This window comes from Kogia breviceps, chromosome 7 (genome assembly GCF_026419965.1).
Source record: "Kogia breviceps isolate mKogBre1 chromosome 7, mKogBre1 haplotype 1, whole genome shotgun sequence".
NCBI classification, from domain to species: domain Eukaryota; kingdom Metazoa; phylum Chordata; class Mammalia; order Artiodactyla; family Physeteridae; genus Kogia; species Kogia breviceps.
This window is the reverse complement of record NC_081316.1, coordinates 21,776,195-21,798,393: the sequence shown is the minus strand read 5'-3', so window position 1 is coordinate 21,798,393 and position 22,199 is coordinate 21,776,195. Positions and strand designations below refer to the sequence as shown.

The 22,199-nt window shown below is 66.6% G+C and overlaps 1 protein-coding gene across 15 annotated transcripts in view; it reads left to right on the top strand.

The window, feature by feature from the left end:
* The window catches only part of BRSK2 (BR serine/threonine kinase 2), a 64,381-nt gene extending 46,816 nt beyond the window's left edge, over positions 1-17,565 (top strand). For 2 of the 15 annotated variants that reach the window (XM_067037861.1, XM_067037867.1), the window contains exons 8-21: positions 85-231; positions 1,130-1,161; positions 1,467-1,631; positions 1,724-1,821; positions 1,897-2,047; positions 3,804-3,869; positions 5,839-5,899; positions 6,625-6,832; positions 7,541-7,589; positions 10,974-11,097; positions 12,464-12,644; positions 12,743-12,832; positions 15,096-15,143; positions 16,825-17,565. In XM_067037861.1, the coding sequence (XP_066893962.1) occupies positions 85-231; positions 1,130-1,161; positions 1,467-1,631; positions 1,724-1,821; positions 1,897-2,047; positions 3,804-3,869; positions 5,839-5,899; positions 6,625-6,832; positions 7,541-7,589; positions 10,974-11,097; positions 12,464-12,644; positions 12,743-12,832; positions 15,096-15,143; positions 16,825-16,844 (1,440 nt within the window). In that variant the 3' untranslated portion in view covers positions 16,845-17,565. Of the gene's footprint in view, positions 1-84; positions 232-1,129; positions 1,162-1,466; positions 1,632-1,723; positions 1,822-1,896; positions 2,048-3,803; positions 3,870-5,838; positions 5,900-6,624; positions 6,833-7,540; positions 7,590-10,973; positions 11,098-12,463; positions 12,645-12,742; positions 12,833-13,001; positions 13,098-15,095; positions 15,144-16,337; positions 16,652-16,824 lie in introns of those variants that run through there. The other 13 variants (XM_067037858.1, XM_067037863.1, XR_010841319.1 and 10 more) reach the window with 12 other exon arrangements.
* Positions 17,566-22,199: the final 4,634 nt, after the last annotated feature.

The following is a 22,199-nucleotide window of genomic DNA, read 5'->3' as shown; positions in this document are numbered from 1 at the left end:
GTGAGGCTCCCCCCGCCCCCGCCCCCGCCCCCGCCGTGCCCCCGCCGTCGGTCCGCCCCCGCGGTGACCCGGTCCCGTCGGCAGGGGGCGCTGCCCTTCGACGACGACAACCTGCGGCAGCTGCTGGAGAAGGTGAAGCGGGGCGTGTTCCACATGCCACACTTCATCCCGCCCGACTGCCAGAGCCTGCTGCGCGGCATGATCGAGGTGGACGCCACGCGGCGCCTCACGGTGCGTCCCCCCTCCCCCAGGGTTCGCATCCGGGCGCACGGGCGCGGGGCGGAGGCGTGGGCGCGTGCCCAGCGTGAACGTGCGCAGGTGGTGGGTGCGCGCGCCCAGGGCTGTGCGCGCGCGAGTGTGGTCCAGGAGCGCGGACTCTCTCCGGCTGCTCGGGGCCTGCCCTGTACGCGAGAATAGTTCCTCATGACCGACTCCAGTGGCCAGGGGGTGGCCAGGGTCCGAGGGAAGCCCCCGCGTCTGAAAGAAGCTCCGGCCAGCCGTCTCTGGCCTCCTCTGGGCTCGGTTCGTGCCAGGATGGCAGGTCCCCCGGGGAAGGGGCAGCAGGACTGCCCAGGAGGCCGCCCTCCGCAAGCAAGCCCCCCCAGGTCAGGGTGGAGGGAGGGGCTCGCCTTAGCCTCCTGCTCGCTCGCACCTGCTCCCCTCCCGCACAGGTGGACTGAGCCCTGGCTGCTTCCGCCCTGCTTTCCTCCCTCCGGCCTCCTGCCGGGAGCCGCGGGGGGGGGGGGGGGGGGGCTCCTGCTCCCCCACCCTCCCCGCGGCCCCTGCCCATGCTTGCAGCCCCCACTCTCCCCAGCTCTCTGCTGTCTCTAGGATGGTGTTTTCTTTTTCACTTCAGATAGGCAGGGTCAGGGCTGCTAGCCTGGACCGCCCCCCCCCCCCCCGCCCGTGCTCTCCCCACTCTCCATCCTCCCCAGCCCCTCCCCCTTCTCCAGGCTCTCCTTCCCCCTCTGGGTCCTCCCTGTGGCTCCGTACCTGTCCCTTCCTCTCCCCCTCCCCCATTCTCCTGCTCTCTCCACACTCGGGCTCCCCACCTCCCTGCTCCTTATGGCCTCCTAACGTGGCCTCTGTTCCTTCCTTGTACTAACGCCCTGTTTCTCTTTCCTTGTAGCTAGAGCACATTCAGAAACACATTTGGTATATGTAAGTAGCTTTTCCTCCCCTCATCGCCTGCTTTGCCTGCTGCCGTGGCCTGGAGGGCCTGCTAGGGAAGGCAGGGGGCGGGGGTGGGCAGGGGGCCCAGCGCAGGCTTGCCTCCAGGCTCAGGCCACCCGGCCAGCTCTCGGGGGCCCCTGGGCCGGCCTGCGCTGGGCACATGCAGGACGCAGGAGGTGTGCTGGGCACAGGGAGAGCAGCAGGACTCAAGGGGGCCCCAGGAAGGGGAGGGGCGGAGGAGCCACGGGCTGGGCCAGAGGTGAGTGAGTGGCGGGGTGCCCTGTCACCCACAGAGGCGGCAAGAACGAGCCCGAGCCGGAGCAGCCCATCCCCCGCAAGGTGCAGATCCGCTCGCTGCCCAGCCTGGAGGACATCGACCCCGATGTGCTGGACAGCATGCATTCGCTGGGCTGCTTCCGGGACCGCAACAAGCTGCTGCAGGACCTGCTGTCCGAGGAGTATGTCTGGGAGCTGCGCGGTGGAGTCGGGGTGGGAACACTGCCCTCCAGGAACCCCCATCCACCCTCCTGGCGCCTCTTACCCGCTGCAGGGAGAACCAGGAGAAGATGATTTATTTCCTTCTCCTGGACCGGAAAGAAAGATATCCGAGCCATGAGGACGAGGACCTGCCGCCCAGGAACGAGATAGGTACAAGGTCCCAGGGTGGCCCGGCCCACGCTGCCCCCTCCAGGCTGCCTGGCCCTGACCCCCATCTGCACGCAGATCCTCCCCGGAAGCGTGTGGACTCCCCAATGCTGAACCGGCACGGCAAGCGGCGGCCTGAGCGCAAGTCCATGGAGGTGCTGAGCGTGACGGACGGCGGCTCCCCGGTGCCTGCGCGGCGGGCCATCGAGATGGCCCAGCACGGCCAGAGGTGCGTGCCTTCTGGGAGGGCCCAGCGCCCTGCCTCCTGGTGCCCTGGCCCAGTCAGCGATGGGGCCCCTCGCGGGCTGTGCTGGGCCTGGCCTGGCTCTTCTCTGCGCCCCCGGCCCTGGGGCTGGGCTAAGGCTACTGGGCAGGGCTGGACTGCATGGGCTACACTGGCTGCATTGAGCTGAGCTGGGCTAGGCTGCCCTGGGCAGGGCAGATCTGGACTGGGCTGGACTGAGCTGAAGTAGGTTGATCTGGGCTGAACTCTGGGCTGGGCTAGGCTGGACTGAGCTGGGCTGGACTGGCTGAGCTGAGCTGGACTGGAGTACACTGGGCTGGGCTGGACTGAGCTGGGCAGGGCTTTGCTTTGTTGGCCTGGGTTAAACTGGGCTGGGTCAGGCCGTCCTGGACAGGACTGGGCTGAGCTGGGCTGGAGTAGATTAGACTGAGTAGATCTAAGCTGAGCTTAGCTGAGCTGGACTTATGTGGGCTGAGCCGGGCTGCTCAGAGGTCAAGCTGTGCTCAGAGCTGCAGCCGAGTAGGCTTATCCCTGATGGTTGCTGAGCCCATGTTTGGGTCACCTGTGGCAGTGCAGGGGTCGGGGACGTGGAATTTGGGGGCAGGGCGGTGGGTGAGGAGCAGCTCTGGGCTATCCAAACAGACCCCCCCCCCCACCACCACCGAGGAAGGAAGGGCATCCGGGTCCTGCAGAGCCTCTGCTGACTCGGGGCTGGCTGGGAGAGGCTCGGGTTTCCTGCCCGGGCAGGGGCGCCAACCATCTGGGGACAGCCCCTCCGGCCAGGCCTCCGAGGAACTGCAGGGCTACTGGGCCACCATCAGGATTCGACTGGCTGCCCAACTCACAGGCCACAGCCCCATGGTGGTGCCAGGCCCTCCCCAGGGAAGCAGGCTGGCTCAGCCTCTGACCTGGGGTCCTGGCCTCTGGGGCTTCCTTCCAGGTCTCCAGGCCGCGTGGCCCACATGCTGTGGGCTCACGCACTGGTGTGGGGGGAAGGGAGCAGCAGGAGGAAGGTCCCTGCTGGCCGCGGTCCTGCCCTGATTGTGCCTTGTGTCCTGCTTGCTGGGGGTGCACCTCTCCTGGCAGGGCCCCAGGGAAACGGCCCCCTCCAGCAGCCCAGGCGAGAGGTCACCTCTCTCCAGCCCACCTTTCCCGAGCCTTGTCCTGGCTTCCGGTCCAACACCTGCAGGGCAGCTTGAAGGCTCGCCAGCTCTCCCTGCACCAGCCGCCCACACCCCGCACACCGCAGCTGCCTGGGGCAGGCGCAGGCGTAGGCGCAGGGGCTGGGCGTGGGAGGCCTCCCGTCGTGGCTTCTGCTTTGCCTTCCAGGCCTGGACGCCGGGGGTGCCCGGGGGTGGTGGGGTGGGCTCAGGCGTGAGCCGTCCTTCCCCTGGCACTTCCCCACCCGCTGCGGCTTCTCAGGCGCTGCCTCTTCTCTGGCTGGGCCACTCGTTACCACAACAGGCCACACCCGCTGGGGCTGGAGGGGTCCCAGGGCTGGCGGCAGCGCTAGGCATCCTCCAAGGCCTGGCCAGGCCACCCTGCCGAGCAAGTCACTGGGGCCGGGTGTGCTACGGTCCTGGTGCTCTCCTGCCTGACCCCCTCCCCGCCACGTCTGTGCGCCCTGGCCTGGGGCCAGGTGGGTGGTGCCCAGCTCGGAGCTGTGTGGAGGTCTGGCCTCCTGGGCCGCCTGGTGGGGCTGCATCAGTAACTCTGTTTTCTCGCTTTGTTCCCGCTGTAGTAAAGCAATGTTCAGTAAAAGCCTGGATATCGCTGAAGCCCACCCCCAATTCAGCAAAGAAGACAGGTATACACCCTGCCCACCCATCCCCCGCCCCCCAGCCCCAAAGACAGCGGCGGGCCTGGTGGCAGGGCTGGGCCTGAGGTGCATCTGGCCCTCTCCCCTTTGGCAAGGGAACCTTCCAGCGAGCCGGGGAAGGGCCCGGGTCAGGCTAGGCTGATGCCCAGGAGGAGGAGCGGGGCTGCTGGCACGAGGCCCATGGCTGGCCCCGAGAGGGGCCGGGAGACCCTGAGACTCTCCCTGCGGGGGTGCCTGGGCTGCAGGCTGTGAGGTCCCTTCCGGCCGGCCCTTGCCCCGTGGTCAGTGGGCCTCCATGGCCCTCGTTAAGCTCCCTTGCCCCATCCCACGCTGGCCCATATCCTGGGGCCACCCTGCTGCCCGCAAGGGCCAGAGTAGACGTGGCAGCCCCAGGCGGCTGCAGGCTCCCTAGGAAGGGGCTGGAGGTGTGCCGGTCCCAGGGGTCTCTGCATAGGGTCTGGCCTTCCGCAGCCCCCAGCCCTGCCGCTGCAGGGCTTCCTGCCTGGCGGCGGGGACAGCGGCGGGGCCTCGCCCGCCCCCGGGCCCCCTCTGACTTGCCCTGCACCTGCCTGCGCCTCACCCTCTGCTCCGCGCCCCGGCCGCTCTTGTGCTGGCGCCGTCCTTTTGCAGCTCAGTTTCCAGCGACCGCCTGGTTAGGCCGGAGGGCGTGCTCGCGGCTCCCCTCTCTTTCGCTGCTGCTTCTCCGCTTTCCTTGTGCCGGGCGGCAAGCTCGTGGCTGGCTTACGGCTGCTGGGTGGGCACCAGCTGGCACCGACCAGCCCCCCAGCCCTGTTCTCAGCATCTGGAAGTTTCGGGCCCGGGCCCGGCTCTGAGTGCGGTCCTGGACTCGGGCAGGCTGGGTTGGGGGTGCTGAGAGCAGGGTCAGCGCTGCCCCCGGCTCCGGGCTGTGTCAGCTCGCGGGGCGGGAGTCGTAGGGTCATCGCCACGGGGCCCCAGTCCACAGGTGCTGGGGCACCGGCCGGCGTGGGCTCAGCTCCGGCCCGAGGCCCAGGGGCCAGCTGCGGTGTGGGCAGTGTGGCCCGGCTGGCGGGTGGGCGGTGTGGACGCCCTTCACTCTCTTCTGTCCTCTTCTCTCCCGTGGCTGCCTCGACCCCTCCGGTTTCCTTGCTCTAAGGATGGCAGGTGCCGGTGCCCAGGGGTGAGCGGGCGTTTCCTTTCCCTCGAGGCCACGCGGGGTGGTGGAGCGAGGCCCCGCAGGCCTGACCCTGCCCCGAGAGGTGTCCGGTTCCTGCCCTGAGGGGGCAGCGGCTGCATGCGTGTCTCCGTTGGGCACGCTGGGCCGGTGGCCTCTCTCCGGCCAGGCCCAGGCCAGGTCTGCAAGCCAGATGGGGCCGGGGTGGACCGTGTCCACGTCCCTGCTGACGCCCGTCCCAGGTGCTCGTGGTGTGAGCGAGGGGAGGGCCGTGGGCGTGGAGGGGCAGGGCCGGTGCCAGCTGGTGGCCCACACGGCAGGGTGTGAGGCGCCGGGCGGAGTGTAGGACTCGGGGCCTGTGACAGCTCAGCCTCGGGGTTCAGCTGGGCTGCCTCAGGGCACCGGGGCTGGAGTCGGCTCACGGGAGGCCCCGTGTCCTCTCATCCCAGGCCCCGAGAGATCCTTGCCGAGGGCTCCTCCGTGCCATCCTGGACCTGGGGCCTCGGGCCTTGGACATAGAGCACCTTCTGCGTGGGGGGAAGAGGAGTCCCACGGTCTCCAGCTGCATCGTGGGGCTCTGATGGGGCCCCTGAGGGGCGGTGGGCTCTCCTGGGCCTGGTGAGAGGTGGGGTGGGGACAGCAGGACAGCCCCAGGCACGGCCAGGTGTGCCACAGGCTGGGGCAGCCTCGGGGCTCTCAATCAAGGCTCCAGGCCTCCTGGAGGGTCCACCTGAGGGGAGAGAGAAGCCGAGAGCCGGAGGCCCCTTCCTGGTCTGAGCCTGCCCTCTGCACCTGTGTCCCCAGGTCTAGGTCCATCAGCGGCGCTTCCTCAGGCCTCTCCACCAGCCCGCTCAGCAGCCCCCGGGTAAGTGACCCTGCCCCAGCTCCGTCACCAGCGTGCACCTGGGTGGGGGGCGGCTCGGTGGGCCCCCCCCAACCCCACCTGCTGCTGGGGCCGCCCGCGTGGTGACAGCTGCTGCTCTGTGGGCTCCGGCTGCCTTCGCTAACTGCATGTTTTTTGTTTTGTTTTGTTTGTTTTCTCGTGTGTTCTTTTCTTTTGTGGCGAACGCTCCCACCCCCGTGCCTGCCTGTCCCCGCTGGTCCTGCCTTGGGGTCCCCGGGTGCTGTGTGTGCATGCGGGGTGGGCGGGGCATGCACTGGGGCCGCTTGGCCCTCGGGGGCCCGTGCGCTCTCCCTCTTGCCCTCTGCGCTGCCCTGTAGCCTGTTAGAAAGTTTGTCTTGCCTCCCCCACCCCCCGAGCTCCCCTTTGTGGCCTGCCCCCCGGCCACCTCAGCGGAGCCCGAAGCTGGCCGGAGCGCCTCGCGGCCCGGACACGTCCTCCCTCCACAGGCCGCCCCGCGGCCCAACCCCAAGACCCAGACCTTGCCGAGCAAGGCCAAGCTGACCGACAAGCCGCTGCAGGGCACCAAGTCCAACCCACTCCCGGCTGGCACCCAGGCCCGGCCCCTTGTTGCGGGAGGCCTCAGCCCCCAGCTGGCCCTGACCCCGGGGCCACCCACCCTGCCGGCCCCTGCCCGGCTCCCACCCACCGGGACTGAAGCAAACACCAAATCTGTCCCCACCATACAGGTGACCCCTCACCCCTCTCCGAGGGGCAGTCCCCTCCCTACCCCCAAGGGGACGCCTGTGCACACGCCCAAGGAGAGCCCGGCTGGCACACCCAACCCCACGCCGCCATCCAGCCCCAGCGTGGGAGGGGTGCCCTGGAGGACACGGCTCAACTCCATCAAGAACAGCTTCCTGGGGTCACCCCGCTTCCACCGCCGGAAACTGCAAGGTGAGTGTGGCAGGGCACGCGGGGTTGGGGCCGGGGGAACACCGCCCGTCCTGGCCGGCGGGGCAGGCGGGGGCCGGCTTCAGAGGGCCTTCCCCTCTGCCTTGGTGGTTTATCCTCCCGAAGGCGCTGGCGGGAGCGACCCCCGGTGTCCCCGTGTCCCTACACCCGCCCGCTGTGTGTCGGGGACCCCACAGTGCAGGGATACCTGCCCGGCGGGTGCGGTCTCGGGACCCTTCCTGGCTCCATTGTTCCCCTTTGGCCCAGTGGCCTGCTCAGGCCGCGGTGCCTGAGCCCCACAGAGAGCGGGCCAGTGGGCGGGCATGGGTGGGTGTGGTGAGGAAGCCCACGGGGCTGGGGCAGTGGTAGGCAGCCGGCCCCTGTGTGCTGGGTGCCGAGGGTCAGCTGGTACCTCCAGGTCGCCCGGCGCGGTCGACGGGCAGTGCCATCTGTCCCGGGACAGCAGGGCTGGTTGGAGGCCAGAGACGGTGAAGCCCGGTTTCAGCATCAGAAGGCAGGACAGCTTCCTGTGGCCCGAGGCTCCTGTGGCCTCGGCAGGCAGGAGCCGGCAGGCAGGAGCTGGGAGCTGACCTGTGCCCCTGGGCGCTGGAGACAGCACCGTGGCTCCCGAGACCCCAGACGCGGCGCAGGCGCCCGGGTGGGGGAAGGGTGGAGCGGTCACCACACTCTCCCCATCCTTCCCGTGTGCAGTTCCGACGCCTGAGGAGATGTCCAACCTGACCCCGGAGTCGTCCCCAGAGTAAGTGGCCCTGCCCGAGGTCAAGTGTGACCTGTCGCCGCCTTCTCAGTGCGTGGGGGTCTGTGACGGACCCTCCCATGTGTCAGGCCGGGAGATCCTCTGAGGGCTTTGGGGCCCCTCAGCGCTGGGGTCTCTGTGTCTCCACCTCGAATGCCAGGCCAGGGGGCAGGGCCTGGGCGGTGAGGGAGCTGCTCTTCCCACATGTGCTCAGAAGCCACAGCCGGGGGGTGCCTGGGACTGGGGGTGGCAGGGGAGAGCACAGCCACGCCTCAGTCCACACCTGCCGAGAGCCCTGGCCTCCACGTGGGGGAGCGTGTGGGCCCCCAGCCCTTGGTGACCAGGGATGCGGTGTCTGCGGGGGGGGCCTCCACCACGGAGGGGCGCTGGGCAGTGCTGACTGGGGCTTCCCAGGGTGAGCCCGGCCTGGAGCATGGCCAGACACCTGGCGGCTCCTAGGGATGGAGGGTCTCAGGGAGGAGGTGAGGAGGAGGGCCGGCCGGCGGGAACACGTGTCCAGGGCAGGGTGGCCTTGGCCAAGGGCAGGACAGATTGAGCCCCCGGTTCACCGTCCTGCAAGGGCAGGAAGCAGGGCCTTGAGGCGACGGGGGTGGTGCTGCAGCCCAGCCAGATGTCTGGATGCGAGTCCCGTGGGTCTGGGTTGAAGACCCCAGAGAGGCCCCAGCCTTCGCTCCCCACCGCCTTGTGTGAAGTGTGAACGTGAAGTGGACACAGGGCCGGGCCCTGTTGTGACCTCACCGGCAGCCTTCGGCCTGGTGGGAGAAGCTGCCGTTACCCTGTCGTCGCGACGCCACATGGGGCTGGGGACACAGCGGGAGCGAGCGGGGGCGGAGCTGGAGGGCAGCCAGCCTGAAGTGTGGGGTTTCGGGATCCCCGCGATCCTGCCGTTTGTCTCCCTTCAGTCATGGTCTCCTGCTCTCATCAGAAGCTCCCGCAACCATGTTTGTAACAGAATTGTTAGGTTTATCGGAAAACTCAAGAAAGAAACCACCCAGAGCAGCTGACACCACCGTGCAGGTGGCCTGCAGCCTCCCCTGCCCGTTCTCGAGTCCTGGAGGCCTCGTCCCCTTCCCGAGGGCCCCGGCCAGTGCCGCCACCCGGTGCATGTGACTGACAGGAAGGAGCAGACGGGTGGCCCTGGGGGGCCGCTGTGCCCCCAGCACCCACTCCTCTCAAGGATGTGTTCGCCCGCCCTGGGACGTTCCCTCCACCAGCGGCCGGCCGCCTCGTGTCAGTGGAGTGTGTGCGTCCGCATGTTCCGGAACCGGCCCGTGCCATCGTGGGGCCGGCGGAATTAGGGCGGCTTCTCCGTCTCAGTGCCGAGGATCCCTTCGTCTCCAGGAGCCTCAGCCTTTGCTCTCAGGACCTTCCACCGAATGGACAAGGTCTGCCACGTCCGGAGTCTGCTCGTCACCACGTCTCAAAGCTGCTCTCAAGGAGCACATCCAACCTTTACCAGATGGGCCCAGTTGACGCCCAGACTTAACTCACTGTCACAGGCCTTGCCGGCTCATCTGGGCTGCTTGCAAACCAGACGCCAAAGTACAACACAGAGCTTTCCTGTTGCTCTGTCGCTTCATGGAGGGAGGAGGGGCCTCAGGACCGCCTCGCGGCCCACGTCCTGGGCTCAGGCCCCAGTGTGGTGCTGGGGTGAGCGGCGCGGGCGGCCCGCACCCCAGAGCTCTGAGCGCACCAGCGGCCACAGAGACGGCAGGATGTGGGGAAGGAAGCTGAGGTCGCCAAGTACGGCGTGGCGTCGGGAAGGATGCGTGTCCCCGCGGCTCTGCCTCCGCCAGGTCTCCGGGGCCGGCTCCAGCCACAGGAGCGGACGGCCTCTGTCAGCAAGCTGCCTCCTGCTGCCGCCGTGTCGCCACGGGCTGGAAGGCCGGCTCTGGGAACGGGCAGGAAAAGGGAAGGCGCACAGCAGGAAACAGCAGCCGAGCCTCAGACCCCACGGCTCAAGCTGCCAGTGCCGCCGGAGCAAGACGCCGGGCCTGATGGGCCAGCCCCGGCCCCGGTCCAGCCTGAGCTGGACGCATCTGCCAGCGGGGCCCTGGCCGTGTCCGCACTACAGCTTCCGGGGGGAGAGCGACAGTCAGTGGTCGCTCCCAAGCGGCACGTGGCTCGGGGTCAGGCCCTGTGCTCGGCCCGGCTGGGCCCTGCTTCAGGGTGTCGGCTAGTGGTGGTCAGCTCAAGGCCCAGCTGGGGCAGGATCCTCCGCTGAGCTCGTGGGGTCACGGGCAGGATTCAGGCTCCTGGCCACGCGGGCCTCGCCGTCACATCCGTCCGTCCCCGCCGCATCCGTCGGCTTCGTCAAAACGAGGTGGAGGCCCGCTCGCCGGACGGAAGTCCAGCCTCTTAGAGACTGAGCTGGCACGCGACCCCCGTCACCTTAGCCCCCGTTCTCCTGCTCAGGAGCAAGTCCTGGGCCTCGTCCACGCGAGGGAGGGGCCTGCACAGGCTGAACCCCGGAGGCAGGATGGCGGGGCCAGCGAGGGGTCTCCCCCACACTGGTGTGTGCTGTAGGGCAGGGCCTGCAACAGAGAAGGGGGGCCCCAGAAGCAGGGCAGAGTGACGAGACCGGAGGACGATGGCGTAGAGGGCAGGGAGGCGTACACGTGACGCCCGTGAGATGAGGGGTCTCGTGGGGGAGGGCACTGCCAGCCTCGGCTCCCCTGGGGTGGCCCCTGCCCTGCCCTGTACAGCGGCTGGGCCCCCAGGGGTCGAAGTGACCACTGTGTTCCACAGAGTGACCTGGGCTGGGGCAGTGGGGCTGCAGGTGCCCAGGTGGCTACCGGTCCCCAAGGACAGAGTGGTCCGCCAGGGGGAGGGGCAGGTAGCATCCGAGGCCCCCAGCCCCGGTCCTCTGCACCGTGTCATCCCTGTCTCTCCTGTACATACCTGTGCAGGGGTCCCCGGCCTGCACTCTGCACCCAACTCCTGCTCCCCACATAGCCCCAGGTGGGGCACTTTTCTCCAGGAAGCTGCAGGGTCGCAGCTTAGCAAGTTAGCCCGAAACACGGTGGCTTAAACAGGAGCGAGGCTGGGGGTCAGGGTGGGCTCAAGGGCAGGGCACCCCAACCCCACGCTCCTTTCTTTCTTGGTGGGGTTCTGGTGGGTGTGGCCCAGGCCCAAGCAGGCAGTGGGGGTTGGGGTGAGGTGTGGGGCCGAGGGCTCTGCCATTAGCATTAGGGCTGTCGGGTCAAGGTCAGGGCGGGGTGGAGGGTGCTCAGGGTCAGGATGGTGGGGTCAGGGCCAGGGTAGGGTCTAGTTGGGACAGCAAGCCGGCCTGCAGGCCAGAGGGGAGGCTCGGGGCTCGGCTGGCTGGCGTATCCTGACCTGACCAGCTCTCTGCCCTGCCCCCAGGCTCGCCAAAAAGTCCTGGTTTGGGAACTTCATTAACCTGGAGAAGGAGGAGCAGATCTTCGTGGTCATCAAGGACAAGCCACTGAGCTCCATCAAAGCCGACATCGTCCATGCCTTCCTGTCGGTGAGCCACACGCCCTGGGGTCACTGACCCCGGGGACCCCAGCCTGGGCAGGGCCAGGGGAGCAGGCACCCTGGGCGGGAGACGGGCTGTGCCCGGGCCCAGGACGGGGGCAGGCCTCGTTGGGTGGCGGCACCTCACTGAGATGGGGGTGAAGCACGGGTGGCTGCGAGGCAGCTCTGAGGAGGGGACTTGAGCCCTCGACACAGAGGGGAGGGGCCTCTGCTGGGTCTGGTGGATGCGCCCGCGGCCTCAAGGACAGTCCCTGGGGGGGCTGGCTCTGTGTCCTGTGTGCCTGTGTCCACTCCCACGTGCTGCCGACCTCCTGCAGCCCCTCGCCTCCCACTGGTGGCTTTTGAGGTGGGCTGCGCTTGGGCCCTGGGTGGGTCCCCGCTGTCTTTGCTGGGATCTTTGGGCGCGTGGGGCAGAAAGCCCTGAACACTGTCTTCCAGAGGCACTCCTGTCAGGAGGCCCTCCGCCCCCCACTGCCCTGCCCTGCGTGGGGCCTGCCTTGTGCTGGGCCCCCCGGGATCACGGGTTAGGGGTCCCTCGGCATCCCCACAGCCCAAGCCTGGGCCCCCCCAACACACTTGGCCACCCTGCCTTCCTGGGTGCAGCCAAGTTTCCCTTAGGGCTTGGGGGACAGTTTGGCACTCCTCCCAGAGGGTCTCCAGGAACCGGGAGGGCTCAGCACCAGGTGGGGACTTTGGCCTCGTGCCGGGTGTGGGCACCCTGGCCCCGCTGAGTCCCCCCAACCCTGCCACTGCAGCCTCTTCTCCTCCGGGCCCCGGGTCTGGGCCTTCCCTGGAGTCCCCCAGGCCTCTCCTGGGACATCAAGATTTCCCCCGTGATGTGGACTCAGCCCCTTCTAAGCGGCGAGCCAGCGCTGTGCTCTCCCAAGCAGCAGAGCCCTGTCCTGGGGGCGACCCCTCTGAGGCAAGACGGCCTCCTGGGTTTGTTTTGCCGGACATTTCCCTGGTCGCTGTGCAGCTCAATCACGCAGAGGCCCCTCGCCTGTGCCCGGGGCCGCAGACCCCGGAGCCAGCAGAGCGGCGGGCGCTGTGGTCAGCGGTGCCGGGGGCCTTGACACCGGGGGCTCTGTCTCGATACAGGGCACGGGCTCTAGCCCAGGCCTCGCTGCCGCCTTCGCGGCCTCCAGCTGCCCCCTGGCCTCCCTGCCCACCGCTCAGAGCCCTGCTTTCTGCTGCCGTGTCGCGACCCATCTACGATCTGTGTGGAGCTCCGTCTGGCTGAGGCTCTTGGGGAGCCCGTGCTGCTGGGGCCTCGGGCAGCGGCCGGCTCCCTTCCCTCTGGGGTTTCCTCTGGCGACTCCAGACGAGGCCACACTCACGCCACCCACTGCCCGCAGATCCCCAGCCTCAGCCACAGCGTCATCTCCCAGACGAGCTTCCGGGCCGAGTACAAGGCGACGGGGGGCCCGGCGGTGTTCCAGAAGCCGGTCAAGTTCCAGGTGGACATCACCTACACCGAGGGCGGGGCGGCGCAGAAGGAGAACGGCATCTACTCCGTCACCTTCACACTCCTGTCGGGTGAGCTGCCGGCAGAGGCCGAGGGCGGGGCTCCCGAGGGCGGGGCTCCGAGCCAGCCCTGCCCCGCCTCACCCACCCACTCCCTCCCCCTCCCCCAGGCCCGAGCCGCCGCTTCAAGAGGGTCGTGGAGACCATTCAGACCCAGCTGCTGAGCACACACGACCAGCCTTCTGCCCAGCACTTGTCAGGTGAGGGAGGGGCTCAGCTCGGGCCACCCTGAGGGCTGGCAATGGGGTGCAGCCCCTCCGCGTGCACCCCCGGGAGCAGGGCCCTCCGGGCGCAGCGGCCGGCCGTCTCTGCACACCAGGGGGGTAGGCCCAGCACGCCACACTGAAAGGCGCCTCTTGTCCACTGTAGACCCCCCCCCCGCCAGCTCCGGGACTAAGCTGGGGTGCTGGGCTTAAGGGCCAGAAGGTGGCCACCAGCTACGAGAGTAGCCTCTGACGCTGGCAGGTAAGGTGTCCGGCCCCGCCGCTGGGGCAGGGAGGGGCTGCGGGCAGGTCCTCTGCGAGAGCCCGACTGGCCCCAAGGAGGCACCCTGTGCCCGCCCACGCACCCAGTGGCCACCTCCTGGCCCTGGACAAGCCCTGCAGGCCCAGCACCCAGCCGAACGGCTGGACACAGGGGCAGCCCGGCCCCAGGCCAGTGAGAGCAGGCTCTGGGAGAACCAACCAAGGTGCTGCAGGGAGCCCTGCCGCCCTCAAGCCCCCCCCCGCCCCCGCCGTAGCACTCTCCAGGGCTCTGGGCCTGGTGCCCACACTGGCTGGCATGTGAGGGGCTGTCCGCCACCCACCCTCCCCCTGGTGGGCAGGACAGAGGGGCCCTGAGGTCCAGTCAGAGCAGGGGCTCCCCAGGCCTGCAGGCGCCAGGGGCCCGGGAGCCTGAGGGTCTGTGCCGCTCGGCCCCTGGCGGGGAGCGGCTGCAGCCCTGTGGGTGCGGGTGAGCCCCGGGGCGCGTGCATGAGCTGTTAGGGAGGGCGAGTGGCACGCGTGCGCCCAGCAGGAGCTGCTAGCTCACCGCGAGGCCTGTGTCGGGGTGTGGGGTCTGGGGAGCACAGGGTCCAGCCCGGCCCCACCTCTCAGAGCCCCCCCGGGGCCAGCCATCTGCGCTTCTGTGTAGGGTCCTAGAGGCCAGACCGGCCCCGCGGTCCACCCCGCCCCTGCCATCCTCATTCCATTGTCTGTGTCTCACTTGCCCCCCTTTTCTCCCCCAGCGTGGGCCTCACTGCCCTATTGGTGGATCGGGGCTGGAGGGGCCCCGACACCCTGGCCCTGGGAGCCAGGCTGGCCCCGGAGCCGGTGCCTTTAAGGTCGCCACGTCGGAGCAGGGCGGTGCTCATAGGGGGAAACCGAGGTTGGGGAAGGACAGAGCTTGTCCAGGGAGGCAAGCAAGGGGCCTGGTGTGCCGCCCAGGGGACAGCCGTGCCTGCACCCACCGCCCAGCGCCACGGTCCCTCTTTGCTCCCGGCCAGGCAGAGTCCCACCCTAAGGGGTACCATTCTGTCTGTCGGCGAACGTGCCCTGCTCTAGGTCCCAGGCCCAGCAGTAAGCAGGGTGGCCACAGCCCTTCTGCAGGGCCCCATCCCCGTTTTAGCCCCGGGCCCAAACCCACGTCCCTGGAGATTGTTTGGTGCCTGCCCTGGGCCAAGCCTGCCTCCCCTGCCTTCATTCAGGGAGCCCTGGGCCTGGGGAGCCCACTCTGGGAGCCCAGCCCATCCCTTGGCCCCGTCCCCAGGCCTCCCTGAGGGGTCAGCCTCCCCCAACACCCTCCCCCCCGTACCGGACACTCTTGTCCAGCAAGCTCAGTCCTAGAGCCACTGGAGGGAGGGGGCAGAAGCTGGGGCCCCTCGGGCACCAGGCCAAGAGAGCTGGTGGCCACTCCAATAGGGCCCCCACCCAGCCCAGGGAGGGGTGGCCCCAGTGAGGGCCGTGAGGCAGCCACCCTCCACCCCAGGCTCTGCTGCCTTCCCTGCCCCCAGCCCTAACACTGCCAAGCCCAGCGGAGTGGGAGAGGGTCAGGGAGGGGTGCCACTGTGAGTCGAGGGGTGAACGGGAGCCTTGCGGCCACGTGAGTCACAGAGTGGCAGGGTGAGGACACGGAGGTAGCCGGCACAGACCACAGCCAGAGACTTGGACCTCTCGGCTCCAAAGCGTGTGTCCTGGGCCCAGAGGGCAGAAGGGAGGGAGGGCCAGGCAGGACCCTCCACTGCCCAGGAGAGGGGCCCCACTCCAGGCTGGCCCTCTGCTGAGCCCCTCCTCTCTGAGCCCCCCCACGCCAGGCACTACCCACCTGAGCCCCACCCCTTGGTCACAGCCCCTCAACCCCACTCCAGGCTCTGCCCCCTCCCCAGGGGCCTGGCCCGAGGCTGCAGGCAGCATCCAGCTTGAGGTCTGAGCTGGAAGCCTTTTTCACACGTCTCCCCCCTCCCCCTCTCTCCGTTCTGTGCTCCAGACACCACTAACTGTATGGAAATGATGACGGGGAGGCTTTCCAAATGTGGTAAGAACCCCTCACGCTCACCTGGGCCCCCCCAGCCTGTCACCCCCACCGCTCAGCCCTGCACCCCCTGCAGCCTGCTCCTGGCCGGGGGCTGCCCCGGGATTCCTGTGTACACGAGGGGCCTGGACATGCACACATGGCCTCGCTGGCCCCCAAGGCGCCCAGCTGTGCCCAGCCCCCCAGCCTCTGCCACGAGCAGCCTCGGTCACCCTCCAGGGCGGGCACAGGCCTGGCCCTAGGATCAGGGCAGGCCACGGAGGGACCCCAAGGCTCAGAGCAGGAAGGGGTGCCCAAGCCCCAAGGCCAGTAAGCGTCCCATGTCTGGGCCCTGGCCGGGGGTCAGGGTAGCCCCTAATCCTTGGGCCGGAGGCTGGCATCAGGCCCTCTCTGCCCACTGGAGGGGGGCGGGGAGTGGCTCCTGCCCAGGCCCTGAGCTGCCTGGCTGCAGGTGCGCCGCCAGCCCTGCCGCAGCTGGCGGGGAGAGGGCCCTGCCCCTTCTTGCTCAGGTGGGGGCCAGGTTTAGGAAGTAGAACTGAGGTGACCCCAGTCGCGCACCTGGACCGTGAGCCCAGGGCCCCCGGGTGGGGTGGGGCCCTGCTTCTGCCCCCTCCTTCTTGCCCTCTGGACATGCCCTCTGGGACCAGGGCCCCCACTGTGGCTGCCTTCCCAGTCCTGCAACGCCCAAGCTCCATGCCTGTCCACCCACCCATCATCCATCCGTCTGTCCGCTGCTGACCTCTGTGTCCACGCTGTGCCACCCAGGCTGGCTGGGGGCCGGGCTCCAGGCCTCCTGGGAGGAGTGTGGCAGGCACGCTGGCACCAGCCTCCCCAGCCGCCAGCCCCAGGGTCCTGCTCGGCCCCGGCCTTTACGCATCTGTCTCCAGAGCTGGGCCGGCCCGCTGGCCAGGCTGCAGGGCTGACTGGGAGGCCGAGACTGAGGTGGAGGGAGGGCCGGTCCTTCGGGAGGCCTGGCGAGGGAGGAGGGTGCCCACCGGCCCCAGGTTCCGCCCCGCAGCCCAGAGGCCTCGAGCCCCCACCGGCCGCCTGCCCTGCTTGCTGCCGCGGCCCCGCTCACCCACTCGGACCCCCTCACAGGCCTTTCGTTCATTCGTCTGTTGTTGTTCTCTCTCTTCCCTCCCTCCCTCCTTTTCTCTCTTTTCTTTTTTTCTTTTGTCTTCTGTTCTGTGCACCCAGGCAGCCCATTGAGTAACTTCTTTGACGTAATTAAACAACTTTTTTCAGACGAGAAGAACGGGCAGGCGGCCGAGGCCCCCAGCACGCCCGCCAAGCGGAGTGCCCACGGCCCACTCGGGGACTCCGCGGCCGCTGGCCCCGGCCCTGGAGGGGACGCCGAGTACCCAGCGGGCAAGGACACGGCCAGGACGGGGCCGCCCGCCGCCCGCCGGGAGCAGCCTTAGACACATAGCCCCCTCCCCCTGCACGGCCCCGACAGCGGCCCCGAGGCCGCCTCGCCGCCTGCTCGCCGCCAGCCGCCCGCCCGGTGTGGACCCGGGGCCGTGCCCGTCTGTCCGTCTAGACTGTTGTGAAGCCGGGGAGGAAAGGAAAGGGGGCACCGGGGGCCCCAGCCGCGGCTGGGCCGCCCGCGCCCGCTCTCTCTTTCTCTCGCTGTCCCTCTCTCTGCCCGTCTCTGACAACGCCACTGTTTCCGCTCTGATACCAGGAATTATCCCGAAAAGTTAACGTGTCATCTCCACGAGGCCGTCCTCCGCGCTCTGCACCGGACACCGGCTGACCAGGCAGCTGCCGTGGACCTGCCCTCTCTCCTCTGCTGCTGCTGCCACCGCCCTGGGCGCTGAGGCCCCGCCCGCCCGCCAGCTCTGCCCAGTTTCAGCTCCGCATGGCCATGGGGAGGAAGACCCGGCCCCGAGGGGAAGCCGCCTCGGGCCTACCCGACTGGACGCGCGCTGACCAGTGCCCCCGGCGGGCCCGGCCGGCCTCCGGGGCAGGCCCAAGGGGGCGAAGCAGCCGTCTGGCCCGGCCGCCACGGCTTCTCCTCGGCACGTCCCCTCCCTGCTGCTCCCTCCTCGTCCACGTCTGTGCACCTCAGCGCCGCCCACCTGCCTCGCCGCATCCCACCCCCCAGCTCCCCGGGGCTGCAGGTGGAAAGAAAGCCTGGGGGCCCCGCAGCACCTGCCCACCCGCCCACCCCAGGGCAGGCCGAGATCAGTATTATTTACTTGCTGTTTTAACTTATTGAGTTTCTTTACTTCTCCGTTCAGGGAAGGGGCAGCAGCAGCACCGTCCTGCCGTCTGTCTGTGTGTGTGTCTTGGGCAGGGTGGGGTCTGGGCCAAGGTGCCCCGTGGACAGAGCGGTCGGGGTGCTGGGGCAGCCGGCCGATGCAGCGCCGGCAAGCTACTGTAAACTTTAAAGAATTCCTGCAAGATATTTTTATAAACTTTTTTTCTTGGTTGTTTTTGGAGAAGGGTGTTGGCGGGGGGCGGGGGACCACGGGGCAGGGCTAGGCTTTGAGTTTGGTTCTTTCTATACACACGCATATAAATATATTTAGAGAACGGCGCGGTTCGCTCCGTCCCCGGTTCTGTGCCGTTACCGTGGAGAAGCGACTCCAGTCCTGTGGGGGCCGGGCACGGCCAGGGCCCCTCCGCCGGGCCCGGGCTGGGGGCCATCTCGGTTTTGTGTCCGGGTGTGGGGCGGGAGGAAGGCCCGAGCCGGCCGCCTATACACAACACGCAAGATGGCAGGGCCACTGCAGGGTTTTTCTTTTTTTTACTAAAATGACAAAAAGTTAAAAACAAAACAAAAAGCAACACGGGACACAGAGAGAGCGGTAGCGGCATCCTCGGCTCCCGGGGGGGGGGGGAGGGGGGCCCGCGAGGCACGTGTGGCTGCACGCCCCACTGTGACAAGTCCACTTTGCATCTGGCGTCTCTCCTGCCCGCCCTGCTGCCTCTCCCGTCGTGGATAGATTTTAATGCTTCTGTTCCATTGACCCCCTACCACAGGCTGGGATTTCAAAACATAACAAAAAATGAAACACCTCTAACAGCAAAAGCCGTGGTACAAGCGGGAGGGGCTTCTCCAGAGACGGAGGACCAGAAAGTAATACCTCTCGTTAGCCTTCCTCTTTTGTACTCGGGACACACACAGACGTAACGGAAACGGACAGGCCCCACCCCGTGTATCCCCTGTCAAGTAACTGTGAGCAACGTTCAGTCCGAACAATAAATTCCTTCAGCAAAGACACCCACGGCGGTCTCCATGCGGGCGGGCGGGCGGGCGGGGATGTGGGACCACCCGGGACCGACCCTGCCAGGTGTGCGTGGTGCTACTTCCGCCCCAGCCAGAGGACAGGCCCTGTGCCGCGGGTCTGCGCAGGCATCACATGGGCTGGGCCAGGTGGGAAGCAGAGAGCACGGGGAAGCACCACCAGAGGCTGACACGGAGCTCTGCTGGGGATGGGGTGCCTGGCGAGTGCGGCCCCCCGCCCGGCCACTGCAGCTCTGCTGCCACCCCGAGACCTCACCCCGAGACCAGCACCAGGGCTTCTTCCTGGAGGATGAACCTTCTTTCCACTCCTTCCGTGGGAAGAGGCAGACGGGGAGCATGGCCCAGCCCTGCAAGTGATGGGCCAAGGCTGGCGGGCAGCCCCTGGAGACGGCGGCTGGCAGGGCAGTGTGGTCCCAGCTGCCCCCGGCACGCCCGCCAGCCAGGGATGGAGGCGCCATGACCATGCACCAAGGAGCCACCCCTCTGCTGCTGCAGAGTCAAGGACAGGTCCAGCCTCCCGGGCGCCCTGGACCACCCAGCCCCACGTCTCGAGGGCAGCACTTGGAGTCACCATACGGCCTTGAGGAGGGACGAGGAGCAGCCCGACAAGGGGCCCCAGCAGAGACCACAATGCCCTCGGAGGCTTCCCCCGCCTCTCACGCGTGCACCTTCTCCCCCACGTGTGGAGGGGATTGGGTGTGGCCTGGCCACTCTGCACCCAGCCGTCGATACCACCGCAGCACTACCGACCTGGGGGCTGCGTGGTTCTCTGTGGTGGGGCCCGTCCTGCCCGTGGCAGAACGTCAGCATCACCCCTGGCCTCCACCCACTAGATGCCGGTAGCAGCCTCCCAGCCCCACGTGACCAACCGTTCCCAGACTGCCATCCGTCCCTGAGGGCGGAGAGAATCAGCCCCGAAGAGTGCATGCTCTTGCCTCCCACACCCCCTTGCTGGAGGGCGCCAGGAGCATGGCATGCTTCACTGGCTTAGTCGTGAGCTCGGGGGCTCTGCTAGAAGGGCACAAGGCCCAGGACACGAATGAGGGTCTGCTGACATGGAGCTGGGGCCCTCTTCTGCCCAGCCCCGGACACAGCGCCCCACCTTTGAGGGAGGCCTCAGAAGGTACTCTGGAACCAGGTTCTGTTGCTATCTCTGGACTGCGTGGTGTCCCATTAACTTGAGCTGAAAAACCAAGTTGAAGGAGGGGATTCGGTTGCCGCGTCTCGGCAGCGAACGTGGTTATGTGGCTCCTGGCCAGCCGCCAGTTTCCTTGACCTGTGGTTCTGCATATGCGTTACTGGAAGAGCAGCTGACACACACAGGCCTCCTCCTCTTCTCCCACTTGGCCCTCTAAACGTTTGCAGTCTGATGTGTCAGCCTCAGTGGGCACACGGTGGAGTCCCCAAAAGAAAACACCACAGCACACCCAGCAGACTGCCGGCTTTCCGCACGCCCCACCACCGCACTCCTTGAGTGGGAAGGGGCCACCTTCCTGCAATCCCACTTCTGAAACCAAAGCAAGCTCAAAAACTGTTAGTGTCAACATTTACTAATATAAAATAAAAACCAACACGTAGGGACTTACTATGTGCCAGATACCTTCTGAGCACTTTACGCTGAGCATTAAGCCATGTCTATGAAGTAGAAATTTAAATGGGTACTTGTGAAAACCAAAGAGGATACGGCGGTGGGTCCAGCACCTGGTGAGAGGATGACTTCCGGGCCCCCCTCAGGTAGCCAGCCCGACTGGCCTGGGAACCGGGCTCCTGGGGAACAGACAGCGCGGTGTGCTCCCCGGGGCCATCGTGGATGGGGGTGGAGGGAGACAGTCTGACCCGTGTCCCCACAGGGGCTCTGAGTGCTACCGGGTGGCAGAGCCAGAGCGGGCGGGGGCGCACACAAGGGCGGGGATGTGCAAGCGGCGGCCCGGCCCTCATTCTGTTCTGCTGGGAGCCTGACCTGGACTCTGTCCACGCTCTCAATTGACAGGGGGGCATAGGGCCCCCCAGGCTCGTAAGCTGTGAGATGGAGAGGTTCCTGGTGTTTCGACGCCGCTTCAAGGGGGTGCTGCGGCGGCCAGGGAGCTCACTGCTGGAGGCGGGCTGGCCCTCGTCCTGCCCTCCCCTCTCCCCGAGGTTCAGTGCCCACTCCTCCTGCCCTAACCCCAGGCCACCGAGTCCACTCCACTCCCTCCACACTTTCCCTTTCCTGGGTCCACGCCACGCCCCACCAGCAGCCCAAGTCCGTGGTGTGACTCAGCAAGGGGTGGAGGTTAGTAGAGAGCAGAGACAGTGGCCAGTACCAGGAAGAGAGAAAACCTGTGTGGACTTCAAGGCAGGGATGTCTGCGGAGGACGAGGGCAGCAGAGACGGACACACACACGAGAGAGGGGAGCCAGGCACCGGCCTTGGTGCCTCAGGTGGGATTGCGGGGTCTACGCTGTTAGTCACAAGCTCAAGCGCTGCTGTCTGTCACATTCATCCTTGGAGTCAGGCCCTGGGCGAAGTGGATCATCTCTGTGGGCCCTCGAAATGACCCTATGAGGGTTCCATGGCCCATCTCACAGATGTATGAGTTTCCTATCGCTGCTGTAACAAGTTACCAAAACCCGAGTGGCTTAAAACCACACAAATGTGCCATCTTAAGATCTGGAGGTCAAGAACTGGGTCTCACTGAAATGGGTCTCGCTGGCTGTAATCAAGGTGCTGGCAGGGCTGCACGCCTTCTGGAGGCCCCGGGGGAAATCCATTTCCTTGTCTTTTCCAGCTTCTTGAGGCCGCCTGCACCCTTGGCTCGCAGCCCCTTCCTCGGTCTTCAAAGCCAGCAACATCAGACTGAGCCCTTCTCACACTGCCATCTCTCTGCTTCTCCCTCTTCTGACGCCCCCTTCCAGTTTTGAGGAATCCTGTGATTATACTGGGCCCAGATAATCTCTCCTTCTCAAGTTCAGCTGATTAGCAGCCTTAATTCCACCTGCAGCTTTACTTCCCCTTTGCTATGGAAGGTAACATGCTGACAGTTTCCAGGCACTAGGGTGTGGACTCTTTTTCTTTTGGCAGGGGGAGGTATGCGTTATTCTGCCTACCGCACGCAGACTGCCCTCTAGCAAGTCTCACATTTAACTCACGTGTAAAACACACCCCATTCCTGAGGGCTCCAAAAGTCTCAACCCATTACAGTTTCAAGCCAAACCCCAAATCTCATCTAAATCATCTGAATCAGGTAAAAGTGAGACTTTGAGTACGATCCATCCTAGCACAAAATTCCTTTCCATATTGAACCTGTGAACCTAGGAAAGTTATCTACTTCCAAAATACAATGGTAGCACAGGCATAAGATGCCAGGTACAGATATTTCCATCCAAAAAGTGAGAAAATGGAAGGCGGTGGACAACTTCAGAATCCAGCTGGACAAACCCCATTAGGTGCCCATCACGGCCCGGGAATCGTCCTCTGAGGCTCAAAGGCTCTGCCCGGAGGCCTCACAGCTCCACCTTCATCCTTTCTTTTTAAGAAAGGTAACAAGTGTCCTCAGCTGAGGTCTCATCAGTCTGTTTCCTGCCCAGAGAATTTTGAGTCCAACAGCCTTTCACCGGATCCTCTGTCGCTTTCAGTCCAAGCTGGCAGGGTTTCTCATGGAATTCAATTCTCAAGAACCATGTGGGTCCCTTGTGTATGTCACGGGGATTCACTCCATAAGACAAGAGGCTCCTCCAGATCCTTCCAAGAAAATCTTTCCTCTGTTTCTGGCTCTTGCTGAGAGGACTGAGGTCTTTTCAAAGAACCCTCTGTGGGACTGAATACTC